General features: G+C 43.2%; 1 protein-coding gene and 1 long non-coding RNA gene across 2 annotated transcripts in view; both read left to right on the top strand.

The window, feature by feature from the left end:
• The window catches only part of mtf1 (metal-regulatory transcription factor 1), a 34,957-nt gene extending 20,953 nt beyond the window's left edge, over window positions 1–14,004 (top strand). The window contains exons 4-11 of the mRNA XM_063199086.1: window positions 797–928; window positions 1,999–2,072; window positions 4,040–4,176; window positions 5,303–5,380; window positions 5,510–5,612; window positions 6,406–7,127; window positions 8,179–8,242; window positions 8,919–14,004. Of these exons, the coding sequence (XP_063055156.1) occupies window positions 797–928; window positions 1,999–2,072; window positions 4,040–4,176; window positions 5,303–5,380; window positions 5,510–5,612; window positions 6,406–7,127; window positions 8,179–8,242; window positions 8,919–9,655 (2,047 nt within the window). The 3' untranslated portion in view covers window positions 9,656–14,004. The remainder of the gene's footprint in view (window positions 1–796; window positions 929–1,998; window positions 2,073–4,039; window positions 4,177–5,302; window positions 5,381–5,509; window positions 5,613–6,405; window positions 7,128–8,178; window positions 8,243–8,918) is intronic.
• Window positions 14,005–16,100: 2,096 nt separating this feature from the next.
• LOC134449247 (uncharacterized) lies at window positions 16,101–17,268 on the top strand. Its single transcript, XR_010034926.1, has 2 exons — window positions 16,101–16,776; window positions 17,142–17,268. It is a non-coding gene; the product is annotated as an uncharacterized LOC134449247 (long non-coding RNA).
• The last annotated feature ends 75 nt before the right edge of the window (window positions 17,269–17,343 follow it).

Genomic DNA, 17,343 nt, shown 5'->3' with positions numbered 1-17,343 from the left:
GTGTGCGTATGTGTGTGTGTGCGTGGCTGCTGCTACTATGGACCGTCTGTCATGCTGCATTAGGCCACACAGACAGACGGGCCTCTTTGGCCCACAGGATGATGTCCAGTGTGCCGTGAGTCAGACACACCAGTCAGGCCATACCCACACCACAACACCGCAGTCAGGACGCACACGCACACGTGCGCGCGCGCACACACACACACGCACACGCACACGCACACGCACACACACACACACACACACACACACACACACACACACACACACACACACACACACAGAGACACTAGGATCATTCCAGTGTCAGGAGACTGATGAATTTGGAAGAAAACTGGTGAATTTGGCATCAGCATCTAACATGTCTTTTTTCTTCCTCCATCCCGTTCTCCTCTTTCTCCCCCTCCCTCCCTCGCCTCCCTATTGTCCTCGTCCCTCTCCCTCCTCTTCCCCTTGTCTTGATGCTCTGCTTCCTCTTCTCCTCTTCCTACACCTCTCCATCCTCCCCTACTCCATTTCCTCCTCCTCTGCTCTCCTCTCCACTTCTCCTCTCCTCTACTCTCCTCTCCTTTCCTTTCCTCTCCTCTCCTCTCCTCCTTTACACCTCCTGTTCCTTCTCCTCCTCCTCTCTGTCTCTTCCTTGTCTCCTCCTCCCTCTCCTTGTCCCCTCTCCTCCTACTCCTCCTCCTCCCTCTCTCCTCTCTTCCATCGCCATCTCCTCTTTCCTTACTCTCCTCCTCTTCCTTTTCCTCTCTGCCTCCCCTTCTCCTCCTCCTCCTCCTCTTCACCTGCGCAGACTCAAGGCCCATCAGCGTTTGCACACGGGGAAGACGTTCAACTGTGAATCTGAAGGATGCACCAAGTACTTTACCACGCTCAGCGACCTGAGGAAGCACATCCGCACTCACACGGGCGAGAAACCCTTCCGGTCAGTCACTCTCTACCACCTCACAGCAGACCATTATTGCCGTTGATCCATCATCTGACATCTTTTATTTAGTGCCTTTACGGTCAGCCATAATGCTATGAAAGTGGGGCGTAAAAAGAATTCAACCGGCTAAAATTCAGACGGGTGATTCTGCCCTGATGAGTGCTCTGAAATGAATAGTTTGTCTTTTGTGTTATTGTACAAATCTGCATGTATTGGTGTTTATGTGTTGATTAACCGCTATGTGTTATTTATGGTACTCAAATGTAGGGGTCGACCGATACAGGTTTTTTAATGGCCGATGCGATACCGATTTTTTTTTCCCCATCTCCCTTGGCCGACCCCCGATTTCCGATACCCGATATTTGGGGCCGATATGAGTTAAAATAAAGGTTAAAAAATGACATATTCCAGGTCTCAAGTTAAAAATAAACATTCCTTTAACATTATCAAATTGAGGTAGAACTTGTAACATTTAAATAACCACTCTAACAATCAAGTAATGTCTAACAATCAAGTAATAAAAAAATGAAGTGTCTTGGTGCTTTTAAAAAAAAAAAACAAATGACATAAAATAATAAATACGTATTGCGTATCGGCCTAAACCACACACATATCGGCTGATACCGATATATATATATATATATATATATATATATATATATCGGTCCATCCTTACTCAAATGTAAGACTGAGTTCCCTCAGGGCGATAACAGATTTATGAATTAATTCATTCATTCATGCATGCACATGTTGTAATACATAGTTAATAACAACCAGGCTAAAATATGGCGTGTGTGTGTGGAATGCATAATCTGTTCTCCCTAAATGTACTCTGTATAGTTGCAGCACTATCTTGTGCAAAAGTATATCTGTTTAGTAATTCATCGAGAGCTTCATGTTGCTCATGCACTGGTGTTCATTCTCATTTTACACAGCATAACAACTGACTTTTAAGTGCACGTATTTTGCCCCTTCCCTTTGCACTGGTCTTGTCTTTCTTAACCCGGATATATATATCACCCGGTCAATAAATTGTTGCCACTCTCTCCCACTTACTGTCTGTGCAGGTGTGACCATGATGGGTGTGGCAAAGCGTTTGCAGCCAGCCACCACCTGAAGACCCACGTACGGACACACACAGGTGAGACTGCTGTGCTGTCAAACCCCCCACACCACACCTGGCCACCCGCTGAAGCCTCATCCCCATGAACTGGACATTAGCATCATGTTTTAATAGCGCGTCAGCTGTCTCCACACCCGCCCGCACCCCATTCTCTCTGTGGTTGCCCTGTGCTTGACTCCACCATTCATTCCACTTAGAGGCTGCTACAGCACTCAGGCAGGAGGGCAGACGAGGGCGCCAATCATGTTATTTTGTCATTCATCCCCTTGCTCTCTCCCCAGTAACACACGCACACACACACACACACACACACACACACACACACACACACACACACACACACACACTGCTTGCCTCAACTCGTCTCACTCTCACATACACACTCCCACACAGTTCTTACACTTTCACACTCTACTATCCCACAGACAGTCGTGTGTGTGTGTGTGTGTGTGTGTGTGTGTGTGTGTGTGTGTGTGTGTGTGTGTGTGTGTGTGTGTGTGTGTGTGTGTGTGTGTGTGTGTGTGTGTGTCCTAGTCCACCCTGTGCATCCATCTTTTAAAGCCTCTCCAAATGTCATACTGAGAGAAACAAAGCAAAAAACATAGGGATGCACCGATACCACTTTTTTTGAAAACCGATACAAGTAAGAGTACATTAATGTGTGTACTTGCCGATACCGATACCTTTTACCACTTACCACCAAAATACAATGAAAATAAATGCATGGCTTTTTCCACCGGTGATATTTTTATTGTCCATTTCCATGTAGATTTAAATGTTATCGGTATCGGTATCGGTATCGGTGCATCCCTAAAAAAACAGCATTTAAGAGCTATTTACCAGAGCAGACTTTGCAAGTGTTGTTTTTTCCTCGTTGGGTAGCTAATTGGCTATTTAGTTGTCCTCATTCGGCAGCGAGGATGAGGCAGATTTGTAGCAACGTGCCATCGTTCCACAAAATGTAGTACCCATCCTACACACACCAAACACTCGGACTGTGACGAGACAACAAAAGCCTTGTGCCAAGGCAGAGTATTTGGATTCATACCATACAGCGTTGCTGATTATTTCAGGTTTTCAGTTAGAAGCCAGAATTTATACTGCTGTCTGTCTGTTTTTTTGCTAAAAGAGCAGTTGAGTGTGTGGGTGGTGTCATGGCATATTGCACTTGTGCTACCTACTAGGGCTGCAATTAATCGAAAAATAATCAAAATCGTGATAAAATAGTGAAATCGAACTCATGATTTTAATCGTGATTTAATCGTGGAAATAGTGACCTACTTTTGAGAGCGTCCTTGAAGCCAGAACATACTGACAGGCTGGTGTTTCTGTCCAGAAATCTGTCCAAAAAAGTTTCATGCTATTGCCTTTACATAATTATTACAATTCATTTTATTTTGCTCATCCCGTATGTAATTCATTCTGTTATATTTCATCTTGTTATAATTTTCAAAAAAATCTGCAAAAATCAATAATCGTGATTAATTACTAATAATAATTAATAATCGTGATTAGGATTTTGACCCAAATAATCATGATTATGATTTTTTCCATAATCGTGCAGCCCTTCTACCTACCCACAGTGTTGGAATGAGACTCTGAGAACAGGGAGACCTATTATTCACTTTTGTACCATTGGTCTTGTCTCGCTCTTCTCGCCTCATCTGTCCCCCTCCCTCGGCCTCTTTCGTCCCGCTTTCTGTGTTCTCCTGCTTCTTTTTCTTTCTCTGTCCTTAAGTGACCCCTTCTCTCTCTCTCTCTCTCTCTCTCTCTCTCTCTCTCTCTCTCTCTCTCTCTCTCTCTCTCTCTCTCTCTCTCTCTCTCTCTCTCTCTCTCTCTCTCACTGCCTCTTGCTCTCTCTCTCTCTCACACACACACTCTCTGTTTCACCCTCCCTCCTCTCTTTTATCCTTTCTCTCTCTCTCTCTCTCTCTCACTCGCTCGCTCGCTCGCTCTCTCTCGCTCGCTCTCTGTCTCTCCTCTAGGTGAGAAGCCTTTCTCCTGTACGAGTGATGGTTGTGAGAAGTCCTTCAGCTCCCAGTACAGCCTGAAGAGTCACATCCGTGGCCATGACAACAAGGGCAACCCCTTCACAGTCAACCTCACACACCCACTCTCAGAAGTGAGTCACGCACGCACACACGCACGCACACACATGGATTAAAAAAGTGAATCCATTCACAGACAACCTCACACACCTGCTCTCTAAAGTGAGTTATTTACACACAGTTAGTGTTTTGATTAGTATTGATCACATTGATTCTGATTTGGGTGGAAATCCGGATGAAGTTGAGATAGACAATCGTATGGAGCAGCGGTCATTGGATATAAGTGATTTTTGAACATGTAAAGGAAGAGATACCGGACTATGTGCTGTAAACTTTCACCCTCGTGTGAAGACACTGTGTAAATGAAAGCCAGGCATCAAAATAGTTACCAAATGAAGCGTCACCACTTCAGCTTGTGGATATAAGAATTATGACTTAAACCAACATGTATACTTTCGGCGGACTTTGTTAAGCCATGAGAGTAGGCTACTAGATTTCCTGTCACAGATACTACTGGCGTCAGAAAAAGTGGCTTTTCTCAGAAAAAACATCCCCCAACATTTGACATTTGACATCATTTGGCTGTGAGCTATAACAGTAATAGTACTAATAAAAAGGCAATAATGCGAAATGATTCCGACAGTAAAAGCTGACGCTAAAGCATACCATACCTAATAATCATTAAAACGAAATTGACAATATATATTTATAGTCTAATAACAACAAATTACAGTACACTAAAACAAACAGTAAGTTAAATAACAATCTCATGCGTGATGATTTGCAATATCTGATCTCAAGTTTTAGGAACCATACACAATGTCAGATACGTAGAAACGGGCCTTTTCAGTTTGTGTTTCCAGGTCAAAATGTGCTTCCACTCTAAGCACAACACACTCTAGCAAATGTGATCCTCCACAAACACGGTCAACAAGATGACTTTTGCGCACACACACACACACACACACACACATACACACACACACACACACACACTGTAGGCCTATCTAATCCAGAGTGCGTTATAATGACAGCGTAATTATGAGCTGCTCCGCTTCCTGCTAATGCTTGTGAAGCTGTGACATTTACACGAAAGGAGCGGAGCAGCAGTAATTGCTTTGAATGTGAGGCTGATTGCATCATTGTGTGTGTGTGTGTGTGTGTGTGTGTGTGTGTGTGTGTGTGTGTGTGTGTTTACAGGATGCAAACCACTCACTGTGCATCAGTGATTTGAGTCTCATCTCCACGGATTCAGAGCTTCGGGAAAACCTGAACAACGTGAGCCTCCTTGATCATTCACGATTCATGATTGTTGTCATGTGTAAAATAATTATCATTACACAGTCATGCTGTAGATAAACCTAGTAATGTGTGAGCTTGTGCACTTTTTCGTGTTTTGTGTGGCAGTCTCACGGTTTGGACTTCAGCAGTGTGACGCCGGTGCGGATCTTTGAGCTTATGTTCCAGAGCCCCGACAACAGCGTCAGCCAGGACGACGTGCAGCACACAGGCAAGGGGCCCTCTTATGCGCTTGAAAATCGCACGTCAGATTAGTGTTCATCTGAACATTTATTTGCTAATCAATTGTAAAGGCGGACATTGCTACACTTGTACTGTACAACGGCTGACATTTCTCCACATGTAGAAAATCCATACAAGATGTCAAACTGTGCCTAGACCAAAACCCTCCCCTTACCGTAACTTGGTATCAGCAAATAATGTCTATTTGTCATCACCAGAGAATGGTGTGCCTGTGCAAAGACCCATGCCTAACCTGCAAGAGATGTCCACCTTAGAGGGAAATAATTCACCGTCCATCAAATGTCCGTCTATACAATTTGATGAGTGAAGAAAAGTCTGCCTTCACAATTCTAATGAGCAGACAAATGTCCATATGGAGAATTGATACCTTGATAATCATAAATCAAGCTTTATGCATGTGATTTACTCTGATTAATCAGGATTTTCTGAATTTTCCAACTGGGAATTGCATGTGTTAAACCACTGTTACCATAGATGACTATAAAACAATGCACTCTGAATGTTGCTGCTTTATTTTTAACCTTTCGTATATACAGCCCCGTTCTTTTGTACCCGCTTCCCGTCTCTTGTCCCTCTGTTTTTGTTTCTGCTTTCTCTGTTCTTTTTTTGTCTTTTCTCTGTCTGCATTTGTGTTATCTTCAGTCCTTCAATTACATTTTACTGCCTCTCTGCTCTCCTTTTCTCACCGACTCTTTGACAGTCAAAATAGTTTCCAGTGTAACAATCACTTACTGACTTCTGGTTTTCTTGTTCTCATACAGATAGTCTAGTAGAGGCCTTTGGCCTGGACACCCCATCCCAGCCTGCCGTGACAGAGACCCCTGCCCTCCTCCCAGCCTTCACACAGGCCCCTTCGTCCTCCTCCCCTTCCTCATCTCTGGCCACCCCAGTCTTGGACATCACTCTTCAACCGGTGGTGTCTGTGTGCACTCAGCCTTCCTCCTCCACCACCACCTCCTCCTCCTCCGCCTCATCGTGCTCATCCTCTTCCTCGACGGTCACCACCAGCACGCTTTCCTCCGTCTCAAGCTCCAGCTATGTGCCTATCAGTGCCTCCCTGCAGGCCCCGGAGCTCCAGAGCATGCCATCAGCCGCCCAGCACTACGTGGCCCTGCCGCCCAAGTTCCTCCAGCCGGAGGGCGTCGGTGCCAGTGTGGTGGTGGGTACCGCAGCTGGGCCGACCATCACAACAACTGGCCCAGCAGCCTCGGCAACCCCAGCCTCATCAGCAGCCCCCACCTCAGCACCACCCACCACCCCGTCTACGGGATCAATTGCAACTGATTCGGCCCCTCCACCACCACCACCACCACTACCCGCGCCTGCTCCTGTGGCAGCACCGGCTCCACCTCCTGCTACCATCACCATAGCACCCACGCCGGGCATGCTGCCCCCAGGCCTGATGGTGTCTGACCAGAATCTCCAGAACCTTCAGTGGATCCTCAGCAGTGCCGCCAACGCACAGAGCAGCACGGAGCAGCAGGTTAGCACTCAACCAGTCAAGAGTCAAAAAGTTAGATCAGTGATTTTCAACCTATGGGCCGGGGCCCACTGGTGGGTCCTGAAGGTATTCCAAGTGGGCCTTGAAATCATTTTCTACAAATTATAATCATATTTTGGTGTGTGTTGCTATTGATTTATTTGAGTTTTATTCTTTATTGGGTCAGAAGTGGGCCCTGAACATTTGTGACAATTTCGAGTGGGCCACACATTGGAAAAGGTTAGATGGTTAGCAGAACGCCACAACTCAAGAGTTAGTGGTTGAGTGGTCACTGGGTTAACTAGTGAGCTAGGTGACCCAGAGCTGTGGGTCAGATCTCCCCATAGCAAACAAAAAAAGACCTCAGTTGTGGGGCACAGTAGGGTGAATTTTGTCACCTTGCTAAAATAATCAAAAAAGGAATGCTTTTACAAGACTTGCTTTTTCATACATTTTCTGTTGAAGAAGCTTCTAGCCATTGTATAATTGCCTAAACCCACATTGGGGTGTCTCGTGTCATGATGAACCTTTGGCATAATTTCTTATGTCTAGACTTGCGGCTTGTGAATATCAGGAAAAACAGTCAGTTGCCTTAAAAACGAGGCAAATTGCAATTCCGAAAGATGTAAGATTGTCACTTTAAAATTATAAGTATAGGCAGTTGGTTCTTTTTTTTTTATTTCTGCCCTCCCTCCTTAGCTTTCAAGGAAAGTTAATCGCTAAAGCAGCTGTGTGCTGTCTGGGGAAGAATTTAACATCAAAGTTCTTTTACATCTCCCTCGCTTCCTTTGCATTCATGCTATCTGAAAGAGGCCTTTGATTTATGTTTTTGCTCAACACAACCTGTTGTTTTGTCTAGTCTAGACTTGTGGAACTCCTGGCGACATTGCTTGTCATTGCTTTCAGCTGCATCCACACTAAATAAAAACAAGTCAGCCTTTTGATTGAAATGTTGTTGTTGTTTTTTTGCTTGATTGTTTGTAAATTGTCCATGCTGTTTCCACTTCTTCGGTCCCGTCCTCAAGGCTTGTTTGTGTTTTGTGTTTGTGCATAGGTGTCAGGTACCAAAGTGGAGAAAGTCTTCTTTACCACCGCCATACCTGTTGGAGGAAGTTCAGGTACAAACTACTGTAGCCCACTATAGCTCACTAATACTGTAGTATTAACTATAGTATTAACTGCTGATTTGATGTGCGTGTCTGTGGTGTGGGAATCACTGTAACACTTTATTTTAGGGATACATCTATTAGCACTAATACATACAATGTTCCTGTATAAGTAACTTGTAAGGCATGTACAAAGCAAAATCAAACATTTGTTGGGCATGTATTCGCAAATGTCTTGTTCATGCACAATAAGGGATTTATTTAACCTTAGTAAGGACCTAGTAGGCCTTAGCATTTGCTTAGTACATGCCTTACAAGGTACTTATGCAGGCTTTAACATTGTATGTATTAGTGCTAATAGATGTATCCCTAAAATAAAGTGTTACCGGAATCACAAACTACTTTTTGTAAAAACACTCAACGAGCGACCGCGTGCGGTAATCACAAACTACTTTTTGTAAAAACACTCAACGAGCGATAGCATACCATGCTTTTTTGACAATGTCGTTGCTAGCCAACTAACCAACTAACTGGTCAGCAATGATGCTTTCAAGAAAGAGGGCCCAGATTGTGTACTCTCCCCATCACTCAAGTCTTGCTGCTTGATGCAGCGTTTCTTGTTGTTTTGATACTGTTGCTATTGATGACTGTGAGTGACATGCCCCTGCGTTACTTCCCCCTCCTGCAGGAAACCCTGTGCAGCAGATCGGCCTGAGTCTGCCCGTCATCATCATCAAGCAGGAGGAGTCGTGCCAGTGCCACTGTGCCTGCCGGGACTCCAGCAGTACCTCCACCACCTCCACCTCCACCTCCACCTCCACTTCAACCTCCAGCTCGAGCTCCTCCGCAAACTCCACATCGTCCTCCACACAACAACAGCAGCCACCTACAGAACCCAGTGCACCTGGAGCTGCTGCCGTAGTGACTATAACCGCACCTGCTGCCAACGTTCCCCCACCCGCCCCACCACCTCCCCCAGACCTTCCTCCCTCCTCCAGCTCAGCCCCTCCCAGTGCTGGCCCCACGCAGTGTTGTTCAGACCAGCCGGACGATTCGTCGTCATCCCACCCTGGCCACGCACATTCAGCCACTCAGCCTCCATCGTTACCCTCTGCATCAGCAGCAGCAGCAGTACTGTCGACCTGTGCTGCCTCTGCCCCCTCCTCCTCCTCCTCCTCTTCATCCTCCTCGATTGTCATCTCTCAGACCTTAGTCAGCTCGAACCCCTCCACCTCTGACTCAGCTGCCCTCCCCCCACCAGCGCAGCAGCCAGCGGCAGCGGTCTCCACTGACGGTCTGGCCAGCATGGACGTGTCTGACTTCCTGTCTCTGCAGAGCCCCTCTGATGGTGGCACGGGCAACATGGAGGCTCTGCTGCTGGTGCACGATGACTTCCCCATGTCTGACGGAGGGGCACCCCAATAGCAGAACCCCCCGCCCCCCCCTTACCTAACTTCCACCAAACACATGGCCCTCTGCCTCTTCAGCCGCCATATTTCCCTCCCACCTTCTTGGTATTAGCCCCTTCTTCTTCTATTCCAGTGCTGCCAGTAACAATGCAGGTTCCCACTTGGTCATCATGTGCTGCTGCCACCTGCTGGCGGTTCAGAGGAGTGCACCAAGCAGAGACTGATAGAAGCAGCCCCACCAATTAGCAGCATGGAACCTGAACCAGACTTGCCTGGCTGCCTGGATCAGACAGCTGTGCTCTTTGGTTGTTGAAACGTACAGTGCAGCGGGATATATGAGGTTCACCCTGCTGCTTGCGTCTCTGCTTCCTACTGTGAACGCAAAACCCTCAGCTGACAGCCCTCGTCTTCAGCGCGCCATCCTACCCGGCCCTGCCCTTTGGATAGAGTGGCGCTATCATTCGGATCCTCACATCCATTGATGTTACTTGACAAACCACGTTACTTGTCATAGCAGTACTCAGAAGTGTCTGTATCTACATATGCAGCTTTGGTCAATGTGATCAATGCCTGAATGGACTCATCTAAAGAATTTATTTGATTTTTTTTTTTTTGCTTTGTTTTTATTCTTTCCCTATTGTTGTCGGGGACATGCAAGAGACAAAAAAAATAATTGTAAATGAATGAATTTGGCTCAATTTGGCTATGGAATTATTTGCGTGCCAGTACTTGAGGAAAAAACCCTTGTTGAGCTCTATTTAAGACCACCTCGTCACTTTTTGCATGATGTTGAACATGTCTTTATTTCTTATATGTTGTTTTTTATTATTATTTTGTTCATGGAAAAACATGAAGCACTGATTTTCTTTGCCACAAACTGTAGTGAAATTACACACTATGACATTTCCTAACTATCTATGTACTGTAGTTGGCAGCGCTCTCTCTGGTGTTAAAATACATTTAGTGCAGGACTGACTAGAATGTACTGCATGTAAACAAATAGCAACAAAAACAACAGCAACATAACATGTTGACAGTAGTTTGTCGTGGGAGTAGTCTGTAGTTGAAAAAGAAACAAAAAATAGAAATACACATTCTATTGCGAGGTCATTTGGAAGCGTAGGTGTTCGCTGTTGCTTCTCCCTCCTAAAGCAAAGTCTATGGCATGCCACACCACAGTTAAGAGAAGCTGACTGCAAAGGATGCTAGGGTGTCTAGTCTAGTCCAGGAAATGTGAGTTTTGTAATGATGACATTATTTTCATTTTATATCTTAATCTGTTGATAGTTTTGAAAAGAAAGACAGACAAGGAAATGAGTTATTTTGCTTTTCTTTTTAAAGAATAAATATATGTAATATAGTACATTTGGGGGAAACAGCTGCCTATAACTAAAGTAGTATTTAATTTTATTGTGTTAATTTATTTGAATAATAACTATCATTCAATCAACTTCTCTCTCTCTCTCTCTCTCTCTCTCTCTCTCTCTCTCTCTCTCTCTCTCTCTCTCTCTCTCTCTCTCTCTCTCTCTCAAAATAAGTCTCCCAAACTCCCTGGCTTTGTGGACCAAGTCCTGTTGTAGCCATGTTGCTGGCGTGTTTCTCCTTTATGGTGGAGGAAACGCTCAGGTGTAGGTTGGCGCTTCTTTTCTTTCCTCGAGGATGGTGTTACTGATTCCAGGCCCTGCCCCATTTCACCCTCCCACTCATTCATTTTTCAACCCCTCTGCTCTCCTGTCCTGTCCTGTCCTGGTTTTCACTCTTTTCATTTTCTCCTCTCCTCGCACCTATATGCTTTACTTAATTCTCCTCTCCTGTTCACTTGTGTTCGCCGTCTTATCTTCTCTCCACTCATCTGCTCCTCTCTTTGTCTCCCTTTCTTTCTTCCTGTGCCCTCTCTTCTCCTCTCTTGAGTTTTCCCATTTTCCACATTCCTCCGCCCCATCCCAAGAAAGAGCCCCTCAGGGATGAAAGCTACGACAGGCCAAATTCTTGATGCGGAGCAGTTAACTAAATGACCTGATTTGATCTGAAATGCATCATCAAAATCATCCATCATTGCTGACCCTCATCTCTCCTTTTTCTCTCTCTCTCGTGTCTCATCTCAGCTGCCTGCACTACTTGTCCAGTGTCTTTAGTTGGAGCCCCACTCCTTGGGAACAGTCAATAGCGCCCATCCCTCCCCTCGCCCCCTTCCTCCTTTGTTATATTACCACTGCTGTAGAGAGTATTTGTGTTGTGAACGAGTTGATCCTACATGTAGATATTGCACATTTGATATAAATACAATTATTCCTTTAGATTGTATTTGAATTTGTATTTTTGTATAGAGCGTGAAATATTTTAGGTTTTCGAGATGGAAGACAAAGCCTCCCTATTTTCCACCCTCCCCCTGCTCACACCCCTTTCATTGCAGATGTGCACTAATTATGCAGACTTTGCTTTTGTTGTTATTTTCTTTTCCTTTGTCTTTCTGAACGAAGCCTTGTAATGGTCCAACTGCGGTTTTCGTGCAAACCTCTCTGAAGGAAAAAAAAGCCTCTCAAAACCTTTCCCCTAACAGAACTGTGCTCTGACGTGCATGCATTAAATGGTGTTCTTTGCAAGTTGATATAGATTCTTCTGTGCAACGCATAGAGCATAGAAGAGATATATTACATTGCCTTACAGCCTATCAACGATTACAGTTTGATGACAATTTGCCTCTTCAGTGTGTTCTTGCCTTCAACGTATAATCTGACTCCTCTAGTCATCTTTCCGTTCACTCGTTGCCATACAGACTTATGTATCTCAGAACGACTCCTGTAACAAGGCTCGGTTTGGCAAAACAAGAACAATTTCTTAACTTATTTGTGTTATTTTATGCTGTGCTGCTGCTGCACATGTTCTCTCTGTGAGAAGCTCAGTTCTTAGGTGTGTTTGTGTGTGGTCTCTACACAACTCCTTGCACCGTACCGCCCAACTTTTGTAAGTGCTTGGAACATTCTACTTGCAGTGTTGTTGGGGCTCTCTTGTCATTATTTTTCCAGAGGATGTTTAAAATCCAGGAATATTTCTCATCTACTGTAATGACAAGAGGCTTCAGAGTGGCTGCATATCAAGGCTTTCTTGCATGCAAGATTTCATTTCCCAACATTGTTAAATTACACCACCAGTTTCTATTGTACTGATGACTTCAGCTTGTGTTAAGCATTTGATGTTGGATCTGTTGTTGTCCAGTTTCTTTCTTTTTTTCTCTCGCTCTTTGTGGGAGGATTGGTGTTTGTTTTATTTTTCATTCTTTGCTGTACTTTTGACATTTACGTATGTGTGTGGTGCAATGCGTTTTAGTCTGGACCAGAGGAAGGACATTGGTGAATGTTAACAATCTGCTTGATCTTTCTAACTACTGTCAGATCCTCACCATCAATAACCTCAAAATGTGTGAACTATGCAAGACCTTTCATCTTTTCATTCACTCTTCCTCACTTGCCCTCATTCAAAATACCCAACTTCATTTTTCAGTGTTTGTCCCGCTTAACCGAATGATTATACTCATTCACTTCCTTTTAATTGTTAAATTGTATTGATCAGCATTACCGTGAAGGATGGCTGAAGAAATTAGCTTGTGACCTAAGAAATATTATTTTGGGCATTCAAATTGTTTCAAACAGGGAGAAATCTATTGTCACCGTGCAGTTCTTTAATGTAAGCGGTCACTACCATCAAGTAACACCATTTTAGCAAACTCACATGATGTGCTAGGAAGGAACAAGAGCTTCTATAATTCTGTTGTAAGAATTATTTTCATCAGTGAAACAAAAAATCTGTATCATTTCAAAGGAGATTAAAAAATGTCAAGGAATACAATGTGTGTTTGCATACTCAAACTTGTATGTCAGTGATCATTTAACTCTGTCCCCCCATCACTTTCTCTGGCTTTCTTATACCACCATGTGGTTCTGAATCCTTGTTACTGTTAAGATTGCAGTCTTCAAATTCTTAGCTTCTTACATGCACCGGCTACTAAAACTAAATGTGAGAGGATGCAAGAAGCTAAGAATGAAGTGTGATCCATCTGCATTTTTCCATAGCAGACTTCTTGCATGGGTTCTTGAGTGGCCACGCGTGTTGCCTTGAGTTTCTTTTTCAGTCTACCTACAAACATTTGTGTTGCCACTCCGGTCATTGAAGTTCTTAGGGATCAAGGTTATGTGATGCATATGGTCTGGTCAAGTGAAGAATGACAGTATAGTATTGCATTGTGGAAAGGGGGAGTGAAAGCTTCCAAAGGAATTGTCTTCAACACCCAAAGAATGAGGTTTTCAAAAAATGTTTAAGGATCTGTATTTTAAAAAGAATGTATAATGTGAAATGTGTTTGCTTATGCTTGTTTTGTATAAAGTAATATTGTATTATGATAAAAAGTAATAACTTTTGGATTGAAAAGCAATATAATACTAATGAAATCTCACAGCCTCTATCCGTTATTCATCAACATATAAAGAGCTTTATTAACACAATTTGGGTAGGGGTGGAAGAAGGTCATTTCTGGTGTGGAAGTGGGGCATCAAGCAAGCCTCTCTCCTGAATGAAATGGCAGAACAACAGAACAGAGAATTACTAAAGCGTAATATTTTTAACATGCATACATTGCTGCTAATGACCGAGTCAACAAGGTGTTTCTAGAATACAGTGCAGGCAACACTTGTCAGAGTAACTACAATCAAGGTGCTGAGTGCTATTAAGACTTGGGTGCTAATAACAAGCATGCAGATTTATTTATTTTTTTGAAAGGCTCATTTTTTATGCATTTACCTGTAAACACAATATGTGGATAGAAAGAAACCCCATTGTTACAGGTGTGTTTTAGCCCCCTAAATGGGATATTACCAGATATAACAGTTTTGAAATGTGCATTCTAAAAACGCTTTACGTGTAGAGGTCAAACGAGAGGCCAAAACCAATGTGTTTTCAAAAATATCCATATAAGTGTTAATTGTTCAGACAGGAACACCAAAGAAAATCTATGATATGCCCTTGTGAAGTACAATATTGCTTGCTTACAAATGTTGTCAGCGCCTAATCTGAAGGCCTTCACGTTCATCATGCAGACCCACACTGGTCCATACCTTGAAGCGGTCATGGAGGACTTGCAGGTCTTCTAGTATGAGGTTCATGACGAGGAGAGGGTCCTCAGTGTGGGGTGACGCAGGACTCATGGAGGATGGACCAGGCTCAGACATCTAGGCCAGATTTACAGAACCACGACATTAGACTGGCATTGAAACGCAGCGTCAAAGGGGGGGATATCAGGCCCAGCTGTGATATAGCCCACTGGCAATGAAGCCTACTGCTCAAATGCTTCTTTTGGAGAACAGATTGATACAGTTTGAACTCTGCCTTTTACACAAAATAGTCGGTGGTGTAATATGATGTCATAAAAAACTTGACATGGCACTTCAGTCGGAAAGAGTACTGAAAAATTGTAATTAAGTAAAAGTATCTTTGCTTGGTTTGAATCCTATTCAAGTTAAAGTACCTACCTACGAATTTACACAAGTAAACGTTTTTTTAGAAAAAACTTAAAAGTTGTAAAAGTTGCCTTGTAAAGCATGTTCTCAGAGGGCCTTAACCGGTGTCCATTAATGCTTCTTTATGCTACTGGTTTCAATCAGTCCACGTTTCAACTTTCATCTGACTCTTTTCTAGCAGGACAACTGAAATGCCCAATTTTTATTTGCTTCAAAAAGACAGATTTCAATTTCAAACAGCCAATTTTGCCAGACTGACTTTGTCACAGAATTGTAAGTAGGCCTAGCATCGCACCAATGGGCTGAGGGCAGCGGTTTTCCTGGATTTCATTTTTCTCTATTAATCTGATTTACTGTAGCCTACTTGAGTAAAAGTGCCTACTTATTTACTACTTTAAAAATGACAAATTATACATAAAAAGTAGGTTACTTAATTACAGTAATTTCAGTAGGATAAATGTAATAAGTTACTTCCCATCCCTCAGTGGTACACACCTCAGTCTCTGAAGAATCTCCTACACACACCTGGTGAGAGGCATTGTTTGTGTGGCCTGTAAGAGAAACAAATTAAAAAAATATATAGGCCTATTGAACTGTTTTGACAGCCACATGTCATAGGCCTACACAAATGTAAAATGCCATACCAGCATCAGAAGACATTTTCTCTTCTCAACACCTGTGTACTGGAACTGCGGAAATATCTCACCTATTCTAAACATAATTGTTATCACCTGTTTCAATTAGGACTGAGGTCTACCCAATTCTGGCTCTCAAACGCAGAGAGCTCATTCCTCTTTGGAAAACGCAAGTCAAAAGTGAATTTGCATGTGTAGTTATCAGGTCACATTATTTCAGATTAAGACGATTTGAATTTTTTTCTGGTATTTTATCGATGTGACCTTTAAAAACACACTCGGGGAATAAAGTGAACATGTGTGGCGAGCAAAGGAACCCAAGCAGCAAAACACGTTTTCTGAACCAATTGACACGTTTTTTAACGGTGTCATTTAGGTGTTGACTAAAACCAACGTGTCAAACACGTTTGTGGAACGTTTTCTTTGACACGTTTGCAAAAACACCTTTTAAAAACGTTCAATACACGTTAAGGTTTAGTGTCAAATGACACGTGAAAATATCAACGCATCTGACACGAAATCTGAACGTACAAATTTGGTGTCAAAAGACACGTTTCTTAAAACACTGATCTGACACCAAATTCAAACATGCAGTTTTGGTGTCAAAAGACACGTTTTTTAAAACACTGATTTGACACAAAATCTGAAAGTACATATTTGGTGTCAAAAGACACGTTTCTTAAAACACTGATCTAGCACCGAAGTCCAAATTGTTTTTGTCTGAACTGGATGCAGCTGTGCAGCTCGCGCCGCGGTTGTGGCCGGTTGCTAGGCGACCGCTCTGATTAACTGAAAATTCACTTCTTTTGCCTGACCTGACAGACCTTCACCCTCTTGATTTCTCCGTAAACTTTGACTATTGCATCCTTCATATTTCATATTTTCACCTTCTTTGACTTTACCCGCATCCTCTTAACTACCAACTATCAACCCTCCTTTTGACAATTTCTCTTTCTGGATCGACGACGTGAAACTTCAAACGTGAAACTCCGGTGAGTTGTAATTAGCATTTCGCTAATAACATTTGCTCATTAGAAACAATGGGGGCTTTTAGACTGTAATGAAAGTGATTTCCATACTTCTAGCCTACCGTTACAAACATTGTATTGTACTAGACTATTATTTAAGATTACTACAGGTGCCACCTCTGTATTATTTTATTAAGGTGAGAAGACATAGAAGTATGTAGATTTTGTTTCATATTTCATACACGAGTCCCTTGAACCCAACGGACATTACAGTGAAATCCTCGCGACCAGCAAAGCATGATTTTTAGAGTGGGCTCATGCAGCTGCGGCCCATTATGATTTGTCATGAGTGAGCATCACTTGTTGAATAAGTTCTTTTCATGTTTCAGGTGAAGCCAACGCAAGCGTCCTCTTCAACATTGACAACAGAAAGCCCAGACACAGACTGCACTCTCCAGCCCAAGTCCAAGTGGCAGCTTGTTTTTTTTTTGTTTTCAAATAAATACATGCATTACACATATGCGTTTCTTCTTTTGCATAACTAGGCTAACTAAGGCTATAATAATAACAGTAGTAATAATGGTAATGGCC

This window comes from Engraulis encrasicolus, chromosome 5 (assembly GCF_034702125.1).
Source record: "Engraulis encrasicolus isolate BLACKSEA-1 chromosome 5, IST_EnEncr_1.0, whole genome shotgun sequence".
Lineage (NCBI taxonomy): Eukaryota > Metazoa > Chordata > Actinopteri > Clupeiformes > Engraulidae > Engraulis > Engraulis encrasicolus.
The sequence above is the reverse complement of the archived record's forward strand: the minus strand, read 5'-3'. Positions and strand labels throughout refer to the sequence as shown.